The sequence below is a fragment of the Papio anubis genome, chromosome 6 (genome assembly GCF_008728515.1).
Source record: "Papio anubis isolate 15944 chromosome 6, Panubis1.0, whole genome shotgun sequence".
NCBI classification, from domain to species: domain Eukaryota; kingdom Metazoa; phylum Chordata; class Mammalia; order Primates; family Cercopithecidae; genus Papio; species Papio anubis.
This window is the reverse complement of record NC_044981.1, coordinates 103,612,387-103,637,180: the sequence shown is the minus strand read 5'-3', so window position 1 is coordinate 103,637,180 and position 24,794 is coordinate 103,612,387. Positions and strand designations below refer to the sequence as shown.

Genomic DNA, 24,794 nt, shown 5'->3' with positions numbered 1-24,794 from the left:
GCAATGCCGGTGGTTGGATCCCTCCCACTGACTCAGGTCTGGGAGGAGGCCTCTTTACAAACCGCCCCTAAAGAGAGCGCTCACTCCTCACCTTCAGCCAGTGAATGTGTACCGAGTGCCTGATAGGGAGCTACCTTTCTAACCTTAGAAGTTATCTTCATCCAAAAATAAATTTTATCATATAGCAACATTTTTTTTTTGTTTACAGAAGTTTGGGCCAAGCGCGGTGGTTCATGAGGTTAATCCTAACACTTTGGGAGGCCGAGGTGGGTGGATTGCTGGAGCCCAGGAGTTTGAGTCCAGCCTGGGCAACGTAGTGAGACTCTGTCTCTACAAAAAATACAAGAATTAGCCAAGTGTGGTGGTGCATGCCTGTAGTCCCAGCTACTTGGGAGGCTGAGATGAGAGGATCACTTGAACCTGGGAGGTCGAGGCTGCAGTGAGCTGTGATCGTACCACTGTACTCCAACCTGGGCAACAGAGTGAGAACCTGTTTAAACAACAAAAGTTTGTTAAGTCTAAAGATGGGCTAACCCAGGAGTTCAGATTCATTTGGATCTCTTCACTAAGTGCTGTCATTTTCTTAGCACTTAATTTATCTCCTTCAGTACCAGTGGAGTAAATTATAATGTAGGGAACATTGGAGTAATCCTTTGAGGCTTTAAATACCACCTTTTTGAAGGAGGCAAGCTGACCTGTCTTTGATACTCAGGTAAAGAAATGGACATGCTTTCCATTAGTAACAGACTGATTCTACGTTTATAGTAATAAATTTGTGTTAGGGGTTTTAAGACCAGTTTTAACATGGAATTGGTGTTTTTGCACTCCCCATTCTGAAAACGATAAAGAACTGACTTGGCTTAGACTCCCGTTGTTCAGAGCAAGAATGAACTGGCCATGAGCTCCGTGAAAACACTAGAGGGGTGAGTCCGTCTGCTGGGGGAGACGGTGCACAAGGACATCACAGAACTTTGGAGAAGGGAGGAATGCTAGGCTGGTGTGAATGGGAGTCATCAGAGACCCGGAGATTTGAAAACCACTTCTAAATATTGTCACAGATTTGTGAGAGCTCCAGGGACAAAGACTGTGGGAGGCACTTATACAGTGTGGGCATCGTGGCTGGGGTTTCTCCCCACTAAATCGGGAAGGTTGTGTTTAACGCACGCCCTGGCGTTCATCTACTTAAGTGTCCTGTCCCTTAGCAAGACTTACTGTATTTGAGTCATCTGGCCAGAGGGGTGAAGTGGTTCAGCCCGATTTCTTTGCTTTCGAACTGCATCCCGTCCATTTCGCTCACAGCGTGCCAAGTCACACGGACGGTGGCAGAATTAGCCTTCTCTTCTCATGTTCCTTTGGTTTGCTGAAGCCATTGTCCTTCAGGCTTTTCCTTGCCTGAGAGCAAAACATAATTACTGCGAGCTGCCCTGGCAGCATAGGGGGCAATTCCAAATCATCTCTAGAGTGAAGATGGCCTCAGGATCTTCTTCCCCATTTCAATCAACCATATGTATTTGAAGTCTAATGATAAACATTGCTGGACAGGGTGTTACATTTCTCAGCGTGTTGTCTTCTTCTAACAATCAACTGTAAACAAAAAATCAAAACAAGAGGACAAGGTCTGCGGCAATCTCCCAGGAAGCTGACAGTGTTGAAATCTCTGCCCTAGCGAGCACTGTGTCCCCGGCACTGTAACTTTACCCTCTAACTACATGAAATACGACTTCTAAAACCCCAGCTTCCTTATTTTGAAGAGGGTGGTTTTCAAAATACCTCAGGTCATTGCATTACTATGAGTGCATTAACAGGAGAAGTCGGGAGGGGAGAGAGCCTCTGTCCTCTCTCCAACTTTACCCAGTCCGGGCTGTCCTCCTCCTTGTAGGACCAAAACAAAGATGAGACTGTATAAAACTTTAGAATCTTGACATTCATAACTGTCGCACATATGGGGACCTAGAAAAGGTTTTTGACTCCAATCAGTGTCTCCCCTGCTTCTTCCTTCGTTTCAGGCTCATTCCTCAAGAAAACGTAGATCCGTGGCGGGAGCAGGGTGAGGAAAATCGTTTTTTAAAATCAAGAAAGAGGAAGTGCTAGGGTACCAAAGACCAAAACCAACCAACAACTCAGGGGTTGCTGCAGAACAAGAGGCCTGTGGCAGGTGCTGGCCCTCACCTTGTGTAGAGAGGTTCCAGGGGACATTTCAGATACAGTTTCTGTCTTCAGGGAAAGGTTTCTCTTGGAGAACTACTGAGTGCCAAGCTGCCAAGGTCCCTGGGGGCTCAGAGAGGGACAGATGAGGCAGGCTGAGTGGCTCAAGACGACTTCCAGAACATTCATGTTACTAATTTCCATTAGTAACAGACTGAATCTACGTTTATGGTAATAACTTTGTGTTAGGGGTTTTAAGACCAGTTTTAACATGGAATTGGTGTTTTTGCACTCCCCATTTTGAAAACAATGAAGAACCGACTTGGCTTAGACTCCCGTTGTTCAAAGCAAGAATGAACTGGCCCTGAGCTCTGTGAAAACACTAGAGGGGTGAGTCCTCTGCTGGGGGAGATGGTGCACAAGGACATCACAGAACTTTGGAGAAGGGAGGATTGCGAGGCTGATGTGAATGGGAGTCATCAGAGACCCTGAGATTTGAAAACCCCTTCTAAATATTGTCACAGATGGAATATTCTTTTAATGTTTTATTAAAAGATTAAAACAATTGTATGGGGTAGCTACTACTTTCATCCTCATTTTACAGTTGAGAAAGTGGAGGATTAGAGACACAAGATGGTTTGTCCATGGTCATATCAATAAGAACAGAGTGAAGATGGCAACTCAGGTCCCCCGGGACCCCAGGCCTCCCTCTGAATCTTCAGTCCTCTCCTGCCTGCTGGGAGCCTTGTCCTGGGAGGGCAGAGTCTTTTTTTTTTTTTTTTTTTTTTTTTGAGACGGAGTTTCACTCTGTCACCCAGGCTGGAGTGCAATGGTGTGATCTCGGCTCACTGCAACCTCTGCCTCCGGGCTCAAGCGATTCTCCTGCTTCAGCCTCCCGAGTAGCTGGGATTGCAGGTGTCTGCCACCACGCCCGGCTAATTTTTGTATGTTTAGTAGAGATGGGGTTTCACCATGTTGGGCAGGCTGGTCTCGAACTCCTGACCTCAGGTGATCCACCTGCCTTGGCCTCCCAAAGGGCTGGGATTATAGACGTGAGCCACTGCGCCTGGTTGGCAGTCTTAAAAGCCACTCACAAGAGCTTGCCTCCGAAGCAGTAGGAACTGGAGTCTGAGTGTGTGCTCTTTGCCAAGCAAACACCATGCCGAAAGTCTGCGTGTTCTGCAGGGCAACATCAGGAGGGCGGAAAGTACCTGAGAGTTGTTGCAGTGAATGAGAGGCACCGAGGGAGGAGGCTGGTGGCAATGGTGATGGAGAATGGGAGAGACAGGAAAAGGGGAGGATGGACCTCGGTTACAGGGGATAAAAGAGAAAGGTGAAAAGTGATTCTGAGGACTGGCCAGACAGGTCGCTGGGCATGCTGAACTGGATCACGGGGCATCAGAGAACCAAAGAAGGAACAGAAAGAGCCCAGTAATCAAAGGCACATTGGAAAGGACCTGGAAAAACAAAGGAAAATTGCTTTCAGTAGTGAAGGGGCGGCATGTTGTCCTCAGCAGGGGCCAATCAGAAAAGGGTGACTTGGTAGGAGAAACAAAGAAGTTAAAAGCAGAAACATCCTTGTTATCCACCGATGTTTCTTCCCGTGAAATGTGTTGACAATTTCTGCAGTGAAAGGGCAGATGGTAACAATTAAGTTGAAATATCAAGGAGGACACTATGCTTTGTATATGTTTGTTTTAGCTTCGTTTAAAAAATAAGGTTAAGCTTGATGATTTATGTTTGCATTAATTTTTTTCTGTTGAAACTAATATACTATGCGGTAACAAATTCCATGTGTAATAGAAACCTGCTCTTCTCCCCTAAGACTGCTGAGGAATTACTCTTGTTCAGACTTGTTTCCTTCAAATTGTGATCTTCTTTTCATGCTTTGTAATTGCTGTGACCACAACAATTTGATGATTCTTCAGTTTCAGATATCTGTGGACACACTGCCTGTTTCGTTAGCAACATTTTGCCGCCAGTCAGGTGCTTTACAACTAAATCGGTTTGTGCAGAGAATTCTGTAAGTTGCAAATATTTTAACAATAATAAAGGTGCAGCAGAGCTTATATACCATCATTAGAACAGAAGGTTTCAAGTTGCAGCAGGTGATACTGGTGATTTCAGGCTACCTTTCTGGATTGCTCAAATTTGTCTCTTGTACCACAACTGATGCCAACAAAGAGCAGCTTAAGTGTGTTCGGTTGAAAAATTGATCCAGACCTTGGCATTTGATTATTGTGTTCTTAGTTCTCAGGTTGGGTCTTGAATTATTGCTGCGGAGCAGTAGTGGTTAAAATAAGACCTTGAAATGTATTAAAAGGGAGGTGAGCTGGATGGGGTCATCCACAAGGTCATGGATGTGGTGTGCATGCCTGTGGTCCCAGTTACTCATGGGATGCCCAAACGGGAGGATCACATAAGCCCAGGAGTTTGAGGCCAGCCTGGCCAACATAGCGAGACTTCGTCTCCAAAACAACTTAAAAAGGTTTTGTTGTTGTTGTTGTCATTTGGCATTTCAGATCAGGACTTAGATGTAAAGATATTGTTCTTTGGGAGGTCGAGACGGGTGGATCACGAGGTCAGGAGATTGAGACCATCCTGGCTAACAAGGTGAAACCCCGTCTCTACTAAAAAATACAAAACAAAAAAACTAGCTGGGCGAGGTGGCGGGCATCTGTAGTCCCAGCTACTCGCGAGGCTTGAGGCAGGAGCATGGCATAAACCCGGGAGGCGGAACTTGCAGTGAGCTGAGATCCGGCCACTGAACTCCAGCCTGGGCAACAGCACGAGACTCTGCCCCCCCCCCCCCCAAAAAAAAGATATTGTTACAGGATGATGCATTGTATTTTCTGCATTGCATGAAATAATTTTTATTGAAAATCAAGTGACATTTCAAAGGAAGTTCTATTCTAATTATGTTTCTGCCTAAAGTAAACTTCCCAGAGTTTAGAAAATGTAATCTTTTAAATTTCAGACTGGTACTCCCAGTATTTTTATAATCCCATGTTTTGATAAAATATTGAGTCATCGTTTTCTATTCACAAAGGCAAATAACTAGTGTATGAGAATGGGATAAATCACCCTCACTCTTGAAAATATGTCTATTCTTCAAGTGAGTAAAAGGTCTAACTCTATAAAAGACTGAAAAGAAATTGAATGCCAAGTGTGGTACAGGAGAGTTGGCAAGGAAAGATTTTAGCCGGGTGTCAAGGTTAAGATGACATTTGTCTACTGACTGTTTCTTGTTTCAAAACCTTATTTCTTTTTTTCCTGCTAAATCCTACTTTTAACATTGCTGGCCAGGTACGGAGGCTCATGCCTGTTATCCCAGCACTTTGGGAGGCCGAGGCGGGTGGATCACTTGCGGTTGGGAGTTGGGACCAGCCTGGCCAACATGGTGAAACCCCGTCTCTACTAAAAATACAAAAATTAGGCCGGGCACAGTAGCGAGCGCCAGCAATCCCAGTTACTTGGGAGGCTGAGGCACAAGAATCGCTTGAACCCGGGAGGCAGAGGTTGCAGTGAGCCAAGATCATGACCCTGCACTCCAGCCTGGGTGACAGATTCAATCTCAAAAAAAAAAAAAAAAAAAAAAGTAGAAATTTATGGAGTACTTTTTTTGTTTTTTTTTCTTTTGCGACCGAGTCTTGCTCTATTGCCCAGGCTGGGACTGCAGGCACCCGCCACCATGCCGGGCTAATTTTTTGTATTTTTAGTAGAGACGGAGTTTCACCATGTTAGCCAGGATGGTCCTAATCTCCTGACCTCATGATCCACCCGCCTCGGCCTCCCAAAGTGCTGGAATTACAGGTGTGAGCCGCTGTGCCCAGCCAGGAATGGCTTTGAAGGCATAAGTTGCCTTCCTTTTCTCTTTGTATTAATAATCTTCTCCCTCAGGCTGGATGTGGTGGCTCACGCCTGTTATCCCAGCACTTTGGTAGGCCGAGGTGGGTGGATCACTTGAGGTCAGAAATTCAAATCCAGCTTGACCAACATGGTGAAACCCTGTCTCTACTGAAAATACAAAAATGAGTTGGACATGGTGGTACATGCCTGTAATCCCAGCTACTAGGGAGGCTGAGGCAGGAGAATCGCTGGAACCTGGGAGGTGGAGGTTGCAGTGAGCCGAGATCGTACCACTGCACTCCAGCCTGGGCAACAGAGTGAGACAATGTCTCAAAATAATAATAATAATAATAATAATAATAGTAATGATAATCTCCCTCAACATTTAATGTATTTTTCTTTCTCTTTCACGTTCTGGCAAGTGTCTCTGCCAAGTCAGCCTTACAGATTCAACTTTCCAGCCTGCCAGTTCTGCTCTTTTCTGCTGATAAAACAGAGTTCATTCTGCTTTGGCTTGGTTAGTTTATGAAATATTCCCTTATTGTAGTCCTGCTGTCTCTTCATCCGGGCTCTTCTTTCTATCTTGCTGTTTCTTTTCCTCAGGGGTGGGTCTTGGATGTTTTTGGAGGCTGATTGCTTTCTGGAAGTTCCCTCTGGTTCCATGGAGATGCACGGTTGCAGAGGCTGCTGCCCTGGTCTTCTGGATTCCATGTACACTGCCTGTGGCATTTTTTTTTTTGAGACGGAGTCTCGCTCTGTCGCCCGGGCTGGAGTGCAGTGGCTGGAACTCAGCTCACTGCAAGCTCCACCTCCCGGGTTTAGGCCATTCTCCTGCCTCAGCCTCCGAGTAGCTGGGACTACAGGCGCCTGCCACCTCGCCCAGCTAGTTTTTTGTATTTCTTAGTAGAGACAGGGTTTCACCGGGTTAGCCAGGATGGTCTCCATCTCCTGACCTCGTGATCCACCCGTCTCGGCCTCCCAAAGTGCTGGGATTACAGGCTTGAGCCACTGCGCCTGGCCTGCCTGTGGCATTTTATCCGAAGTTCTTTGTTGTCTCTTTAGAAAGCCAGGTTGAGGGGTTGCCCACAGAGAGCGTGTGCTCCTGCTTTCGGCCTTCTCGTCACCCCTCTGTCATGGTGGATCCCGCTTCTTAGGTCTACAGGGAGAGGACAGGTCGGTGCACAGCATCTAACCATTTTTATCGTCAAGGCCTTAAACAAGTACAGCTCTCTTTAGCTGCAATATAATTTTTCTTACTTTCATTGACTGGTTATCTGATGTAACAGACCAGGAGTCACAAAATTGACATCAACAGACGACAGATGATAGGGCACAGGCCTTGTTTGTTTTGACCTGTGCAGTGTTTAATATTGATCATTTTAGTGCTTTAAAATGGGCGTGTATCCTGTGGTAAAGCACAATGCCCACCCCTCCCTGTTGTCTCCCCTCCCAGCCCCCTTCCCTCATGTAGAGTTTCTGCTTGGTCCCTCAGTGTGTGGCCCTGCCCAACACAGTTAAAGGGTGTGATACCCACTCAATTTCAGTGCACACTGCTACAGGGCTACACCTATTTTGGATCCCACCTTGTCCCTTTAATTCTAAGGATGCCCCCCTGCAGAAGGGAGGATATTCATTCATTCACTGGGGCTGCCATGTAACTGGCTGGAGCTTGTAGCTGTGAATATAGCACTGGGTGTGACAGAGGGGGACACTTGCCTTCTCTCTGAGGTTAAGCAAGGGAGAGTTATTCGTGTTTTGTAAGAACTGTTGGTAGCAGCTTGATAAAAACCCTTTCTTTATCTTCATCTTGATTCTCTGACTCCTTTGATAGTTACCTAGGATTCAATCACAATGATCGGTCTTTTTTTCCTGTAAGGATGTCGAAATCAGATCAGTTGAGCTGGTGGAAAAAACGAGTGTTTTGCTTTGTAACTGTGAACCATTTTAGATGCCAGACTAGTTGAAGAAGGGCTGGTCACAGTGGCTCACGCTTATAATCCCAGCACTTTGGGAGGCCGAGGCGGGTGGATCACCTGAGGTCAGGAGTTCGAGACCAGCCTGGCTGACATGGCGAAACCCAATCTCTACTAAAAACACAAAACTTGGTTGTGGTGGCAGGTGCCTATAATTTCAGCTAATAGGGAGGTTGAGGCAGGAGAATTGCTTGAACCCTGGAGGCAGAGGTTGCAGTGAGCCGAGATCGTGCCATTGCACTCCAGCTTGGGTGACAAGAATGAAACTCCATCTCAAAAAAAAAAAAAAGACTATTTGAAATAAAAAATAAATAAAAATCCAACTGTACACATGCATAGGACGAATTTAGCTGGGAATTAATGTGCAATTGGACAAACTATCATGAAAAAATTAGGTTGATCTCAGTTTTACAATATGTGGCTTCTGCTGCTGCTGCTTTTATTATTATTATTTTTAAAATTGTATTTGAGATACTGTCTCGCACTGTTGCCCAGGCTGGAGTGCAGTGGTGCAATCTCGGCCCACTGTAACCTCCGCCTCCTGGGCTCAAGCAATCCTCCCACTTCAGCCTCCTGAGGAGCTGGGACTACTGGCTTGCACCACCATGTCTGGCGAATTTTTGTATTTTTGGTAGGGATGTTGCCTGGGCTGGTCTGGAACTCCTACATTCAAGCAGTCCTCTTGCCTCGGCCTCCAAAAGTGCTGAGATTCTAGACATGTCCCACCGATGCGACTTCTTGATTTGAAGTTTTTGTAGCTCATGTGTCTGAAGGGCTGTCTGGAGACTTCCTTGCCACTAGGGTACTGGTTGGAGAGCAGCTCTGCACAGGACATATGCTTCTTTAGGGATTTGAAGAATCCTGGCTATGCAGACCAATTTTCTACCTCTTGTCAGTTGAATGGTGAAAATACATTAAGCAACTCTAGGGACATCATGCTGACTTTTCTTGGAACATAGAGCATAGATGCAGCAGCTTAGCCAGCTGCAGATGCAAACAATTTAGATGCAAAATGCATTACAACATGTGTGTTTGGCTAACTGCTTGTTAGTAATGAGGTCAAAATATTTTCTGGTGGGGTCTTCCATTCATCTTATTATTGAACATTTGTGTGTAGAATTTGCAAAGTGTTTTTCAACAGTTATGTCTGCTTTGATAATGAAATGACAGCATTAGCAGAATTCAAGGCTGTGAAAATGGATGCTGAAACCCCCAGAAGTTTCCTAAGAGCCATCTAGGCATCCAGTGCTTGGCGTTTATAATTCTAGTGATCCCCATGTAGTTCATGTGAAGGTCCGTCATGGGTCAGGTGTCCTGATTCTAGAGCTTCGGCTCTCCCCGCCACCCTAGGCTTTCGCCTTTTGAGATATATTTATGGGCTGATTGAAAAAATTTTAAAGAAGTAAGTCATGATTCTGAAAAGTTTAAGGGCACAAATGTATTGCTGAACTCATTAAATCTTTCAAGAAACTTTCATAACCTCATTCGGAGTTAAACATCTGGGAAGAAGTGCTAGATACTTTCTTTGGTTACTAATGAATCGCACTACCCTGTGTTGGCCCCTAACATGGACAGAGACTGCAGGATCTACCACCTCGATCATAGACTCTGAGGACAATGAGTGGTCCTCCTTTGTAAACTTGGGATTAGGCCGGGCGTGGTGCCTCACACCTGTAATCTCAGCACTTTGGGAGGCCAAGGCAGGCAGGTCACTTGAGGCCAGGAGTTCAAGACCAGTCTGGCCAACATAGTGAAACCCTGTCTCTACAAAAAACACAAAACTTAGCCAGGCGTGGTGGCGCATGCCTGTAATCCCAGCTACTTGGGAGGTTGAGGAGGGAGGATCACTTGAACCTAGGAGGTTGAGGCTGCAGTGAGCTGAGATTACGCCACTGTACTCCAGCCTGAGCCATAGAATGAGACCCTGTCTCAAAGCAAAAAGCAAACAAACAAAAATCTTGGGATTAGTGTAGACAGTGAGTCCTTACAACAGATATTGTGGAATAATTGCTTTGGAAGCCGCTGATTTTGCAAGCAAGGGTAATGGAGACCTGGGCCAAACCTAGTATTCAAAGGAAACAGCCTCAAATGCAAAAAGTGCTGGTTGTCATATGGTTTAGGGATAAAAAATACTGTGGTATTTTTATCCTTCTATTCTTTAATCACAGATAGGCCCAAGAGATCCTCGAGTTTGTGTCCAAATCTCTGTATGCCAAATTAGCTCCTGCTTAAACTGTGCAAGTAATCAGTTGGGATTAAATGAGATTAGATGGTTATATTAGATGATTCACGCTGGGTGACTAGGATTTTAATTTATCTGCTTCTTGTGTAGGTTCTGAAACCAGGGCTGGAGTCCTTTCAGTGATTTGCAATGTTCATTCACTTAGGTGCTTTCACCTTTCGCTCTTCCTTCTCCTCAGCTATTTTTCATTTTCTGCGATTGTGTGTCTGTGTGTATGTTTACTTACCGACGTTGTCCCCCTGTCTGATCAGCTCAGTCGACTATAGCGTCTCAGATATGGATATTTTGGGCCCAATGGTAACGGGCTGGAGCATGTGAGAGAGTAGATGACCTGAAATGGGTCACTTAACAGAAAAGCAATTCTGCAAGTAAGGTGCATTTATCAGGTGGGGACCTTGTAATTCCTGCCCTTTGGATTTGCTTTCCTGTCCCCTCCTCTAAGGGTTAGACCTTGAGCTGTTCGCCAGGACTGAAGAGGCATCTTCAGAAATTGAATATGGAGAGGTCCTTCAAAGGCATGGGAATTTACCACCCACGGCTCCCTCTAGACTTGCCCTGATTTTTTGATGTTCTGCTTCCCACAAGGGGGAATTTTCTGCTCCAGGGGAAAATTTCTGCCTAGAAGCAGAGATTGCCTTAAGGTGTTTTGTGTTGATTTAGGGGATTAGATAGTTGAGTTTCTGACTATGGATGTAAACTTTTCCCTGTCTCTCTAGAGACGTATCTCAGTTGTACATTTTATATATTTTTGGTTCTGAATGGTAGTGATGATTATAAAAATTCTGTTATAGGCCAGACACGGTGGCCCGTGCCTGTAATCCCAGCACTTTGGGAGGCCAAGGCAGGTGGATCACTTGAGCTCAGGAATTTGAGACCAGCCTGGGCAACATAGCAAAACCCTGTCTCTACAAAAAAAAACACAAAAATCATCCAGGGGCGGTAGCGTGTTGCCTTTAGTCTCAGCTACTCAGGAGGCTGAGGTGGGAGGATTGCTTGAGCCCGGGAGGCGGAGATTGCAATGAGCCGAGATCGCGCCGCTGCACTCTAGCCTCAACAACAGAGCCAGACCCTGTCTCAAAAAAAAATTCTATTATGAAATTCTTAAATGCTCTCTCTATATTTTCCTTGTTCTAGTCACTAAGTATTGGTAGTAATCATTTATGTACTAATCAGAAAATAGTAGTGTCTAACCAGATGGAGAGAAAGTTGGTTGATGTCTTCTGACAATTACTAGCACTTCATAGAGAAAGGATATTTTGAAAAATGTGTATATTGACATATATTTGTGATTTTCCTTACATTAGCAAGCATTAATTTTTTAAAAAATCCACTTGAGTTCATATATAGCCTAAAAGAACCTAATGGAGAATTTATTTCAGTCAGTACTGTGATTTATAGAAGAGAATTAGTCATGAGTTGAAGTTTTAATTTTTTTCTTAAATTCACATAACAAAGGAATTGGCCAGTTTTGTGGCACATTATTTTAAGAATGTGAATATCTTATAATATTTACATGTTTGCCTTTTTATATCCTAAAAGGATATTAACAATTCTGCCTTTCTGAGATAGATTGAGGTTGAGTATGGATTCCCCAGAAAACCAAGAGGAAAACCCATGTTAGGACGTCAGTTTTGAGCAGTTAGCATCTCGAGTGCCTTCTGTGTGACTAAGATGGTAGAGTTAAAGTCCTGCCATAGGGAGCTGCTGTCAGACCAGCGGGCCAAGCAGGGCTCCTTTCCCCTGATTCACAGGTGGTCTGCTCAGGCGGATCACCTGAGGTCAGGAGTTCGAGACCAGCTTGGCCAACATGGCAAAAACCCATCTCTACTAAAAATACAAAAATTAACCGGGTGTGGTGGTGGGTCCCAGCTACTCTGGAGGCTGAGGCAGGAGAATCACTTGAACCCACAAGGTGGAGGTTGCAGTGACTTGAGATTGCACCACTGCACACCAGCCTGGGCGACCAGAAAAAAACGAAAAAACAAACAAAAAAAACCAAGTGGTCCACTCAGATTTAAGTCCCCAAATCTTCATCAACACACATTGATCCCATATTCCATACTTCAGGTCCTCCCAAGAATCTTCTCACGTGACCCTGCTCTGTGGGCTCTTGGTGCATGTTGTAAATACAAACTAACCTTAGTTTAACCTACAGCTGATGTCCCTCAAAGGCCAATGCATAGCATCGAGTTTTCCTGTAGCCCATCATTCATGCCAGAGCTTCCCACCATTGACATGATACATTGGTCATTTGTGTTGTTGTTGTTGTTAAGATGGAGGCTTGCTCTGTTGCCCAGGCTGGAGTACAATGGTGCGATCTCGGCTCACCGCAACCTCTGCCTCCCAGGTTCAAGCGAAATTCTCCTGCCTCAGCCTCCCGAGTAGCTGGGATTACAGGCATGTGCCACCATGCCCAGTTAATTTTGTATTTTTAGTAGAGACAGGGTTTTGCCATGTTGGCTAGACTGGTCTCAACTTCCCGACCTTAAGTGATCCACCCACCTCAGCCTCCCAAAGAACTGGGATTACAGGCGTGAGCCACCGTGCCTGGCCGATACATTGGTCATTTTGATGACAATAATTTTGTTTCTCTTTGTGTATTTGTTCACAAAACATTAAGTACTGGATTTGTGCCAGGCACAAGTATATGTTAATATGCTTAATGTATTCACATATTATAAACTGAACGTACATATGACATGCAAGATAAAACACATGAGGGTGGGAGTTGCGTGGCTTTGCTGCTGATACTGAAATTACTTCGCCTCTATGGGGAATCTGTAAAGTTAGGGGTTTAAGCCAGGAAATTGATTGCTGAGGTCCATCGCAAGACTAATATTCTGTGACCGTATGTAACCCTTAAAAGGGGTTAATATAGCACTATTCATATCTTCTCTTTCTGAAGCTTCCTTTCTGCTCATTTTTTCAGGAATGTCAAAATAAAAACTGGAGAATGGTTCTATGAGGAACGAGCCAAGAAATTTCCAACTGGAGGTAAATGCTCTTTACTTTTTTGTTAGAGTAAAATGATCTATTCCTAGTTTTAAAATATTTGACGTTAAGACTTTAGAATATAAGCAACACGATGGGTTTAGTCTACTGGCCCCTACGTCTTGCCGTTCCATTTGCTGATGCTCTCACTGTAATTCACGCCGCTCATTCCCTCTGCTTGCTACTCTTCCCTCCGCCCATTTCCACCTCTGAGGTTGGCCCTATTCTTTTTTTTTTTGAGATGAAGTCTCGGTCTGTCGCCAGGCTGCAGTGCAGTGGCACAATCTCCTCAGCTCACTGCAACCTCCGCCTCCTAGGTTCAAGCGATTCTCCTGCCTCAGCCTCCTGAGTACCTGGGATTACAGGCATGCGCCACCATGGCCAGCTAATTTTTCTATTTTTAAGAGACGGGGTTTCACCATGTTGGCCAGGATGGTCTCGAACTCCTGACCTCATGATCCGCCCGCCTCAGCCTCCCAGGGTGCTGGGATTACAGACATAAGCCACTGCGCCCAGCCAGGTTGGCCCCATTCTTTTTGTTTTGTTTTGTTTTGTTTTGTTTTTTGAGACGGGGTCTTGCTCTGTCACCCAGGCTGGAGTGCAGTGGCCGGATCTCAGCTCACTGCAAGCTCCGCCTCCCGGGTTCACGCCATTCTCCTGCCTCAGCCTCCCGAGTAGCTGGGACTACAGGCGCCCGCCACTTTGCCCGGCTAGTTTTTTGTATTTTTTAGTAGAGACGGGGTTTCACCGGGTTAGCCAGGATGGTCTTGATCTCCTGACCTTGTGATCCGCCCGTCTCGGCCTCCCAAAGTGCTGGGATCCCATTCTTTAAGGCTCGTGCACCACGAGGTTTCCCTGGCTTCCTGCTTCTGGGTGTGATGTCCCCTCCTCTGAAACACCATCAGTGCCGGGTTTGTAATTCTCTTATGTAATTGTTGCAAAGTTCCTTATACTGTAGCATTGCTTGTGCACTTCTGTTTCTCTCTACAAGCAGTAACTGTGATTTTAAAATCTTGTTAGCCTGTGTTGCAGCAAAGCACAATACCTTGTTTATAATACTTGAGTAAGATGATTGAATCAGTGAAGACCACAGTGAGTGAATAGCATTTGAACCAAGCAGAGGTTGATGGTTGTGGAGTGAGCGCATGTTGTGATGATATGGGTGGAAGCGTGCATTTCGTCTGTGTACTATGAATGTCTTATAATGAGATGTTGACCTAAAGAAGGAAACTGAGGCAAAACTAATATAGGTGGAGAGTTTATTTGGGCCAAGGCTGAGGTCTGCAGCCCAGGAAACACTTCCAAGGGCTCTGGAGAACAAAGGAGAGAACGGTGAATCAGGAGAGGGGCGATTACAAAAGTCAGTTTTCAGGAATTCTCGTGGGTTTACAGAAATACCATTGATTCATGACTGGCTATCTATTGCTGAGCTACAGGGTGTGGGTGATGGTGTCCAGTGTGTGGCATTGTTAGGATAATTTATGGCTATTGGTGGTGACATTCAATCTAGAGTCCATAGAGCAAGTGGCTTTGAAATGATTAGTTAGCCCAAGCTGGGGGACATGATTGCAGTCTCATTTCAGTGTCTCTCTAGGCCTGATACTTTAAAGGGGGCTTGTGTTTCTTAGATTAAAAGTTTCTTTTCTTTTTCAAAAGTATTTGCAATGTAAGGTGTGCCGGTGTAATTGGTAGCTAGGACCTGGACCTGTGGAGAGGACGATTTGTGCTGTGATGGGGCATCGGGACAAAGGTGCACACAGGCACCGTCACAGTGGAGTGCAGGCAGGTGCTGTGGGAACCACATCTGACTGTATCAAGAACGTGGGCAGCACCCCTCCTCTGATGTGGTGATGGGGACCTAGACCCACAGCCTGACTTAGAGGGCAGTGGTGGCTCTTTTCTAGAGAAAGTGGCAATTTGCAGGTAGAACCTCACCCAAAAATGTGTTGGCAGTAAAGGAAGCCGTTCATTTGGGTTGATATTCAGCTTTTATAAAGGGTGGGTTTGCCCAGGTATAGATTTGGTTGGTACTAAATTGTCCCATGGCTTATGATTCCTGGCTCTTCTTAAGAAAAAAAATGCTGCTTCTGCCAAGTTTATTAGAAACCTAGAGGAAAAAAATAATACTAAGGGTCATGTCAGGCAATGGAATGAAGCAGAGATGTCTGTTTCCTCTAAGCCAGTGTTTCTCAACGCCTTCTTACCGCCACCCTCTCCCCTACCCCACACAGCCTTTTTAGACACTTTTTCAAAATTGCTACCATAACATTTTGATATCAGATATCATGTATCTATGTACTGAGGCCTTTTGGAGAGTCACAGACTGTTGAAATAGCTAAGATTTGCTACTAATCTTTGTCCCCTTAGGGGTGCCATCATCCCATGTGGAATGTGTGGCCTTGGCAAAGTAGCTGCAGCACAGGACTTTTCTCTGTTTTTGTTGCTTTTATGTTTCTTTCTTTCTTTTTTTTTTTTTTTTTTTTTGAGACAGAATCTCGTTCTGTCGTCCAGGCTGGAGTGCAGTGGCACGATCTTGGTTCACTGCAACCTTCCCCTCCTGGGTTCAAGGGATTCTCCTGCCTTAGCCTCCTGAGTAGCTGGGATTATAGGCACACACCACCATGTCTGGCTAATTTTTGTATTTTTAGTAGAGATGGAGTTTCACCTTGTTGACTGGTCTTGAACTCCTGACTTCAAGTGATCCGCCCACCTGGGCCTCCCAAAGTGCTGGGATTACAGGCATGAGCCACTTCACCTGGCCACTTTTGTGTTTCTTTAAAATACTTTTTTGACCAGGTGCAGTGGCTCACACCTGTAATCCTAGCACTTTGGGAGGCTGAGGTGGGCAGATCACCTGAGGTTGGGAGTTTGAGATCAGCCTGACCAATATGGAGAAACCCTGTCTCTACTAAAAATACAAAATTAGCTAGGCATGGTGGCACCTGCCTGTAATCCCAGCTACCTGGGAGGCTGAGGCAGGAGAATTACTTAAACCTGGGAGGCAGGGTTGTGGTGAGCCAAGATGGCGCCATTACATTCCAGCCTGGACAACAGTGAAACTCCATCTCAAAAAAAAAAAAAAAAAAAAAAAAGAATCTTTTTGCTGATTGTCTGGAGCCTTCTTCAGAAGGTAGAGTCTACCCTTTTCCACATCAATTCCTAGCTTATAAACAGTAGTACTGTAGGAGGTGAAGTTTCTGTCATTTCTCGATGCCAACTCAGTGCAGACATCTCCTTCACTGAAAACGTTTTCTGCGTCGTTGGAAGTTCTAGCATCATTATTTCAGGTAAGTTTTCATGTGTGCATGAATGTGTGTGTGTGTGTTTGTGCACACACGTTACCATCTTGTCATCTTTTCAGCACTTCGTCTCTCCTGAGTGAATGGGAGATGTTGTCACGGTGACTTAAGATAAAAAGGGAATTAGGAAAGAGGTGAGACTGGTGTCTCAGGTTTTCTTTTTGCCTTGTAACTTTATATAAGAATAAAAACATCAGTGAGGACAAACAAACCAGGGTTAGGAAAATCAACCTAAGCATAAATCATTCTTTTTTGCTGATGTCATTTCTACCAATGTATAAAATAAACACCAGAAAAACCCCAACTTTCCCTCCTTCTTTTCAACGCTTCCTCACATGCCAAGGTGCCTCATCTTCCTATTGTCCTGTTTCAGTACAGTTGGGGTGAGAGGCATGGAACTATGGGGGAAGATGCCAGGTTGGGAGCACACAAGTAGCGCTATGAGCCAGACCAGGTTGGGTGGAGTTTGCCCCGGGCGAGTCAGGAACGGTAACCAAGGATCAGGTCACAGAGGTTTAGGTGGACAGGCAGGAATTCCACCACGCTCCTATTTGTGCCCCTAAAAGAGAACCAGGTGCAGTCGTTGAGGAGTTGAATTGGATTTGTGTGCTGTAGCAGTTAAGATCCACTCAGGAAAATAGAAACTGTCTGGTTATTTGAATAAGAATTTACTTTAGGGATTGGTTAGACAGGAATTGGAGGCAAAAAGGGAATAGTGAGAGAACAGAGCTAGCAGCTGCAGGAGGCCGACACCCTCTGACCCTGCTGAGCCGATGCTGGCCAGACACAGGTCAGAAGGAAGGCAGGAGCCCCTTCTCCCTCCTCCTGGCCCTGGTCTCCCTCTGGAAGTCCCCATTGGACCGTAATAGGGAGGCAGCTGCAACCTCAGTTCTCTTATGTGTTCCAGAAAAAGTGTGGTTTTGCATGTTCTCTAGTGTTTTTGTTGTCATGATGTGGGCAATACTCTTTCCAGCCCTCTATATCCTGAGTGGAAGTTAGAAAAACTAGATGGTGGTTTAAACCACAAAAGTGTACAGACAGCTGCAGTCTGTGCCTCTTTCCATGCACTGGTTATCTACTGCTGTATAGCAAATTCCCCTCAAACCTAGTGACACAAAGCAAGTAACATTCTTTTACAGTTTCTGTCTTCGGTGGAAGGCTTGCCTGGGTCTGGGGGATCTGCACTCTTGGGGCTTACCCTCATACCTGGCCAGTGACTGCCGGTGTTGGGAGGAGGACTTGGTTCCTCACCATGGGGATGTCTCCACAGGGCTGCTTGAGTGTCCTCATGACATGGCGGCTGGCTTCCCCCAGGGCAAGTGATCCACGAGAGAGAAAAGCAGAGCCCCACAATATCTTTTATGGCCTAGCTTCAGAAGCCACACCCTGTCTTTTCTGCTATGTCCTATGGGTACCACAGGTCAGCCCTAGTCAGAGGGGACAAAGGGTCTGAATATCAGGAGGCAAGAATCACTGGGACCATCTTGGAGAAGGCTACCAAATCCTGTGTTCCTTATCTTGGGAGAATGGCGGCACCTCTCACTCTGTCTCCAAATCCACAGAGCTGAGAATCATACTTGACTCCTTTGTTCCTCATTCTGCCGCTACATCTGATCAGTCAGCAAATCCTGACATTTCTGCCTCCCGAGTCTCGAATCTTCCTCTGCCCTTCATTCTCATTTCCAACGTAGCAGCTCCTGACTGGTTCCCAGTGACCCCATCTGCTTTCCCCTCGTTCCATCTTTTATTCTGTGAAGAGAGAGAGCTTCCTTTTCTCTTTGAAAGGAAGTTACTTACTTTCTGATTACAGAAGTAATGCAAACATTGCAAACATTTGGGAAACACAGAATAGTATTTAGACGCAATGGAAATACTACCACAATCCCAAAGTACTGTAAATTACATGCATGTGTATACACGTGCAAACTCACATCCTTCTTTCTAGGTGAGCCTATGCATGTGTGTGCACAGATAGACTTATCCAATTAAATGTATTGTTATCAGACTCTATGTAGTTTTATCTTGCTTTTATAATTCAACTTGGCATAAACATTTTCCTGTGTTATTAAGACTTCTTCAAAAATGTATTGATGACTCCATAAAATACACCAAATATGTGCACCATAGTTTATTTAACCTGTTCCTGAAAGTCTGTGGGTCTATCACTGTATTTGATTTTTTCATGTTACAGATAACTATGTGATGAACATCTTGTACAGGTATCTTGACATGTCTGTTTATTTTGGGGGGATAAATTCTTAGAAGAATGGTTGGTCAAGTGTATGAATACTTGAAAGGCTTTTGATATTTTGCCAAATTACCCTCTGGGACTGTGTCATTATTTACAACACACTGGCAGGGCACACAAATTTCCTTCTTCCCACACTCTGCCCCCATTATGTTCCGACCTTTGAAGCATGATTTCAAATTACATTCATGTAAAAAACTAGACGCCAGGCGCAGTGGCTCATGCCTGTAATCCCAGCACTTTGGGAGGCCAAGGCAGAAGGATCGCTTGAGCCCGGGAGTTCGAGACCAGCCTGGGCAACATAGTGAGACCCTGTCTCTGAAAAAATTAAAAGATTAAAACCTAGAAAATGAAGAAAATTATAAAGAGCAATGTGAAAAAATACAGCAGCTTCACCCAGAGAACAATCATTGACATTTTAGTATATACCATTTCTGTTCTTTTGTGAGTGTATCTATGCTCGTGGGTGCATATCTGTATGTGTGAATATATGTGTGTGTATACACACATCTACATAGACTTTTTTAAAGTATTTAGGTTGAACCATAAGAAATTGGTATTTTTAGGCAAAAAGGTATTGAGTAGAGGCAATTTCACATGAGTCAAGCTAATATATTTACATAATTGAAATCAAATTGTATGTACAGTTTTATCCTAATGTTTCTTCATGTAATAATTTACAAGGAACATTTTCAGTATCTGTAAATATCGTTGGCTATATGATTTCTGATGAGTGCATCTCACCCCATCATAGGAATGTGTCATTATTTGTTTAACCAAATAACTATTGTGGGCTAGTTAGGGGATTTCCAGTTTTCTGTGGCATTTTCGAAAGTTTATAATGTTATTAAAATGAGAATAATGCAAAGAACATCCTTGTAGATATCTCTTTGGCACACCTCTGAATATTTCTAGAAAGAGAACAAGATGAAGGTTAGGAATGTTGCCTCCTTTGGAAAGGGTGTGGAATTATCCTTAAAAATAAACCAACAAGCAAACCAACAAACAACTTTGTCAGTTTGGCAAAACAACACTGGTCATGCAAAATGGTTTTCTCATCGTTTTGATTTGAATTCATCTAATATCTTCCACTTTTCAACCTTCTGTAGATGTTCTTGGTATGTGAAGGCGATTAGTCCTTTTCAGTCATGTTAGTTGCATATGTATCTTCCTGGTACGTATGCTTTTAACACAGAGAAGTTTTTTGTTTGCTTGTAGGCAAATCTCCTTTTTCTGTATAATTTCTTCTTTTGCTTTTATGTGTCAAGACTTTTTCGTTATCCTATGATGGGTTAAATATCCACATTAATTTTCTTCTAATTTTTACTTAACTTTTTTTTTCCCCCCCTTGAGACAGTCTCTCTGTCACCCAGGCTGGAGTACCATGGCACAATCTTGGCTCACTCCTCCACAGCCTGGGTTCAAGCGATTCTCCTGCCTCAGCCTCTTGAGTAGCTGGGATTATAGGCACATGTCACCATGCTCAGCTGATTTTTGTATTTTTAGTAGAGACGGGGTTTCATTATGTTGGCCAGGCTCGTCTCGAATTCCTGGCCTCAAGTGATTTGCCTGCCTTGGCCTCCCAAAGTGCTGGGATTATAGGCTTGAGCCACCATGTTAACTCTTTACAATCATCAGGAGGCCCTATCTAATTTTTTTCTCCCAATCCTTTATGTTCCCAGTATCATTTGTTACATAACCATTCCCCCTTCCCATTGCATTGTAACCCAGGGCCATTGATTGGCACAGCGTGGGGCACCATGCTCCTTGTGCCCAGCCCTGTGCTCCAGGGGGTGCCATCTCATAGAGGACACACAGTGCCGTCCCCTTCACCTGCACCTTTTGGCGATTTGGCCCTAGCCGGATTTTGAATGTTTGAGAGCAGGAGCTATGAGTAAAGGAATAAGTGAATAAATAAATTGAGCAAGGATCGGCTCATTTGGCCATAAAAAGTGCTGTTAGAAGGAGTAGTGTCCATTGTCAGTGCCTAGCACTTAGTAGGCACCTTACAAATGTAGACTTCCTTTCCTTGTTGGCACCAGGAAACCTAAAGCTAAATGTAACATTCAGTTGCAGTAATTCCAGGAATCATTACACCCTCTGCACCCAGTTTCCTTTTTATTAGCTTTTACTTATTTCTCTTTTGATGACCTTATTTGATATGTGCAATTTAAGATAAAATGCCCCCCACATTTCCTTGGAAGTAGACAAGCTGTAAGTAAGAATCCAGTAAAGAATAATAGGTTAATTGTGGCAATGTGTGTTGTGCTATTTTTTCAACTATTAAAACAGTTTAAAAACAAACAAAAAAATGAGCCTCAATTCTTCATTTCGTAGGGAGATAGCACTAAAAATTTTAAATATTTGGATTTATTTTAAAATTTTTCTGATTATAGGCTGGCTTTTTCCCCTAAAATTTCATAACTTGATATTTAGTGTTGTGGTCTTAAAATAACGTCTTTGATGCCACAGCAATGGCTCATCTGTAGTGCATTCAAATTAGGCAAGCACCCAGACCTTCGTAGGATCTCTTGCCTTTTGGAAGCTCCCCAGGACAACCTAGCATCTTCGCCTTCTGTGCCTCCATCCACGGGCATTTAGCAATCTGTGCAGAGGGTTTTTAATGTGGCTTCTAGACCCACGCTCCAGGATCAGCTGCAAGCCGATTCAAATTCAACGTTCCTGGCCTCACACACACAGGTTCTGATTTGATGGGGCCAGATGGCGTTCAAGAGTGAATGTCTGGATGAGGGCGGTGGGTCATGCCTGTAATCCCAGCACTCTGGGAGGGTGAGGTGGGAGGATCACTTGAGGCCAGGAGTTTGAGACCAGCCTGGTCAACATGGTGAAACCCTGTCTCTAATAAAAATACAAAAATTAGCCGGGCATGGTGGCGCATGCTTGTAATCCCAGCTACTCTGGGAGTTGAAGCAGGAGAATCCCTTGAACCCGGGAGGAGGAGGTTGCAGTGAGCCAAGATCGTGCCACTGCACCCCAGCCTGTGCAACAGAGACTCCATCTGCAAAGAAAAAAAAAAGAGTGACTGTTTAACAGTTCCCCAAGTAATTTTTTTAATGTACTTTAGGTAGAATAACAAAATTAGTAAACAATTATGACGGAACTTTTTTAGATCACTAATAACTAGAAAATAAGCTGAAAATTCATCTCTCTTTTGGCATCTGCTAACCATATAGAGATGATGCCCTCTTCTGGCTCCTCCCTGTAAATGCACATCTTTTACTTTTTTTTTTTTTTTTAACCACCATGACATTCTGTTCCTTGATATACAAGCTTAAAAGCAGAAAGATGACAATATTAATATTAAACTTTTTTTTTGAGATGGAGTCTCGCTCTGTCACCCAGGCTGGAGTGCAGTGGCGCGATCTCGGCTCACTGCAAGCTCCGCCTCCCGGGTTCACACCATTCTCCTGCCTCAGCCTCCCGAGTAGCTGGGACTACAGGTGCCTGTCACCACGCCCGGCTAATTTTTTGTATTTTTAGTAGAGACGGGGTTTCACCGTGTTAGCCAGGATGGTCTCGATCTCCTGACCTCGTGATCTGCCCGCCTCAGCCTCCCAAAGTGCTAGGATTTCAGGTGTGAGCCACCGCGCATGGCCAATATTAAACTTTTTAAAGTTAAGAAATGGTTAAATGTACTAGACAAGCAATCTACTCAGACTTTCACTGTATTTCTAATAATTAGGGAAATAAAATAATTTAGAAAAGCTAAGGCTTAACATAGTCTCTGATAATTCTCTCAATGATTCATCACGTAACCAGGTTAATTATTGTATCTTATAATTATGAAGGAAAATGACCTTTATCCCTCCCTCCCAGTAGTAAACGTGTCTGAGTTCTTCAGGTGACTTTTCCAAGTTGTATTCTTCTGCATGGGCAGTTTAGATATGATCCGTCCCATCACAGGGTTATGAGGACAGCATCACATTGGCTGTGTGGGCTTGAAACACTCAGGCTCATGAGTTAAAAGAAGCAGGTGCCAGGCTGGGCGCGGTGGCTCACACCTGTAATCCCAGCACTTTGGGAGGCCGAGGAGGGTGGATCAGGAGGTCAGGAGATCGAGACCATCTGGGCTAACACGGTGAAACCCCTTCTCTACTAAAAATATGAAAAATTAGCCGGGCGTGGTGGCGGGCGCCTAAGTCCCACCTACTCCGGAGGCTGAGGCAGGATAATGGCATGAACCCAGGAGGTAGAGGCTGCAGTGAGCCGAGATTGCACCACTGCACTCCAGCCTGGGTGACAGTGCGAGACTCCGTCTCAAAAAAAAAAAAAAAAAAAAAAAAGAAGCAGGTGCCAGTCAATACATAGCTGACTGTATCCCAGTGCCCTGCCTGCCTTTCCTCTCTGCTGGTTTGCTCAGTAAACACCCCTCACCCCTGCAATTCATCAAATGGATTCTACAAGGATGATTCTGTAAAGCTTTCTTTGAATTACAAATGGAGTCCCTAGTTTATGTGTGCATATACTCCTCAAAGGATGTCTTTATGAAGTCATGTTTATTTCCCAGATACAAATTTCAACAAATTTGTATAAACTTTTGTTTTATTTTATTTTACTTTATTTTTTTGAGACGATGTCTCATTTTGTCACCTAACCTGGAGCACAGTGGCAGGATCTTGGCTCACTGTAGCCTCAAGTTCCTGGGCTCAAGCAATTCTCCCACCTCAGCCCCCCAAGTAGCTGGGGCCACAGGCATGCACCACCACGCCCGGCTAATTTGTTTTGTTTTGTTTTGTTCTGCTGAGACGGAGTCTCACTCTGTCACCCAGGCTGGAGTGCAGTGGTGCGATCTCAGCTCACTGCAATCTCTGCCTCCCTTCAAGCGATTCTCCTACCTCAGCCTCCCGAGTAGTGGAGATTACAGGTGCATGCCACCACACACAGCTGATTTTTGCATTTTTAGTAGAGACAGGGTTTCACCATGTTGGCCAAGCTGGTCTCAAACTCCTGACCTCAAATGATCCACCTGCCTCAGCCTCCAAAAGTGCTAGGATTGCGGGTGTGCCACTGCATCCAGCCTTTCTTTCTTTCTTCTTCTTTTATTTATTTATTTATTTATTTATTTATTTATTTATTTATTTATTTTTAGAGACAGGGTTTTGCCATGTTGCCCAGGCTGGTCTCGAACTTCTGAGCTCAAGCGATCCACCTGCCTTGGCCTCCCAAATTGCTAAGATTGTAGGCGTGAGCCACTGCGCCTGGCCTGCTTTTATTTTAAAAGAAAGGTGGATCCTATTCTTGAATATTTTGTTACTACTCTCCTTAAGAGGAAAGATAAACACATCACCACTAAAAGGAGTGTGTGCCTTGGAAGTGTTTTCCCAGAAGATTGGATTGCTTGTCATGTCCCTGAGATATTTTTAGATGGGTCCATTTAAACTAAGTAGAGCCAAGACTATCAGATTTTATGATTCATGTAATAAGACCTTGCCCTTCAAAGTTTTGCTTTCTCCTTGTGTTTCTATATAATAATCTTTCTGAAACAGCTTCTTGATTTTATTCATTTTTTTCTTGACGTGAGGTTTCACTCTGTTACCCAGGCTGGAGTGCAGTGGCGTGATACTGGCTCGCTGCAGCCTCCGCCTCCTAGGATCAAGCAATCCTCCCTCTCAGCCTCCCAAGTAACTGGGACCACAGGCGCGCACCACCACGCCCGGCTAGTTTTTGTATTTTTAGTAGAGACAGGGTTTTGCCATATTGCCCAGGCTGGTCCTGAACTCCTGGGCTCAAGTGATTTGCCCACCTCAGCCTCCCAAAGTGCTGGGATTACAGGCGTGAGTCACTGCACCTGGCTGATTTTATTCATTTTTGATTTCATGATGCCTTTGGCTTTGCACATAGTAGCAACTCAAAAATTGAATTGATTAGAAGGTCCAAGTCACTTTGAATACATGAATTTGACCTAGACATTTTTTGTATCTCAAGTATCTTAACTGGACGACTGGAGTTCCCCGATGCTTTCTGAGCGCCTGCGTTCCTTCCAGGACTACTTCTTTGTCTGTGTGTCTCCTGATGTCCTCTGAGCC

General features: G+C 44.5%; 1 protein-coding gene across 19 annotated transcripts in view; it reads left to right on the top strand.

Annotated features, from left to right (window-relative positions):
- The window catches only part of SYTL3 (synaptotagmin like 3), a 119,800-nt gene that overhangs the window by 21,673 nt on the left and 73,333 nt on the right, over nucleotides 1-24,794 (top strand). For all 19 annotated transcript variants that reach the window (XR_002521689.2, XM_021937701.2, XM_017958179.3 and 16 more), the window contains one exon: nucleotides 13,139-13,203. Coding sequence is in view for 18 of the 19 variants with exons in the window: in XM_021937701.2 (XP_021793393.2) it covers nucleotides 13,139-13,203 (65 nt within the window). In the remaining variant the exon portion in view is untranslated. The remainder of the gene's footprint in view (nucleotides 1-13,138; nucleotides 13,204-24,794) is intronic.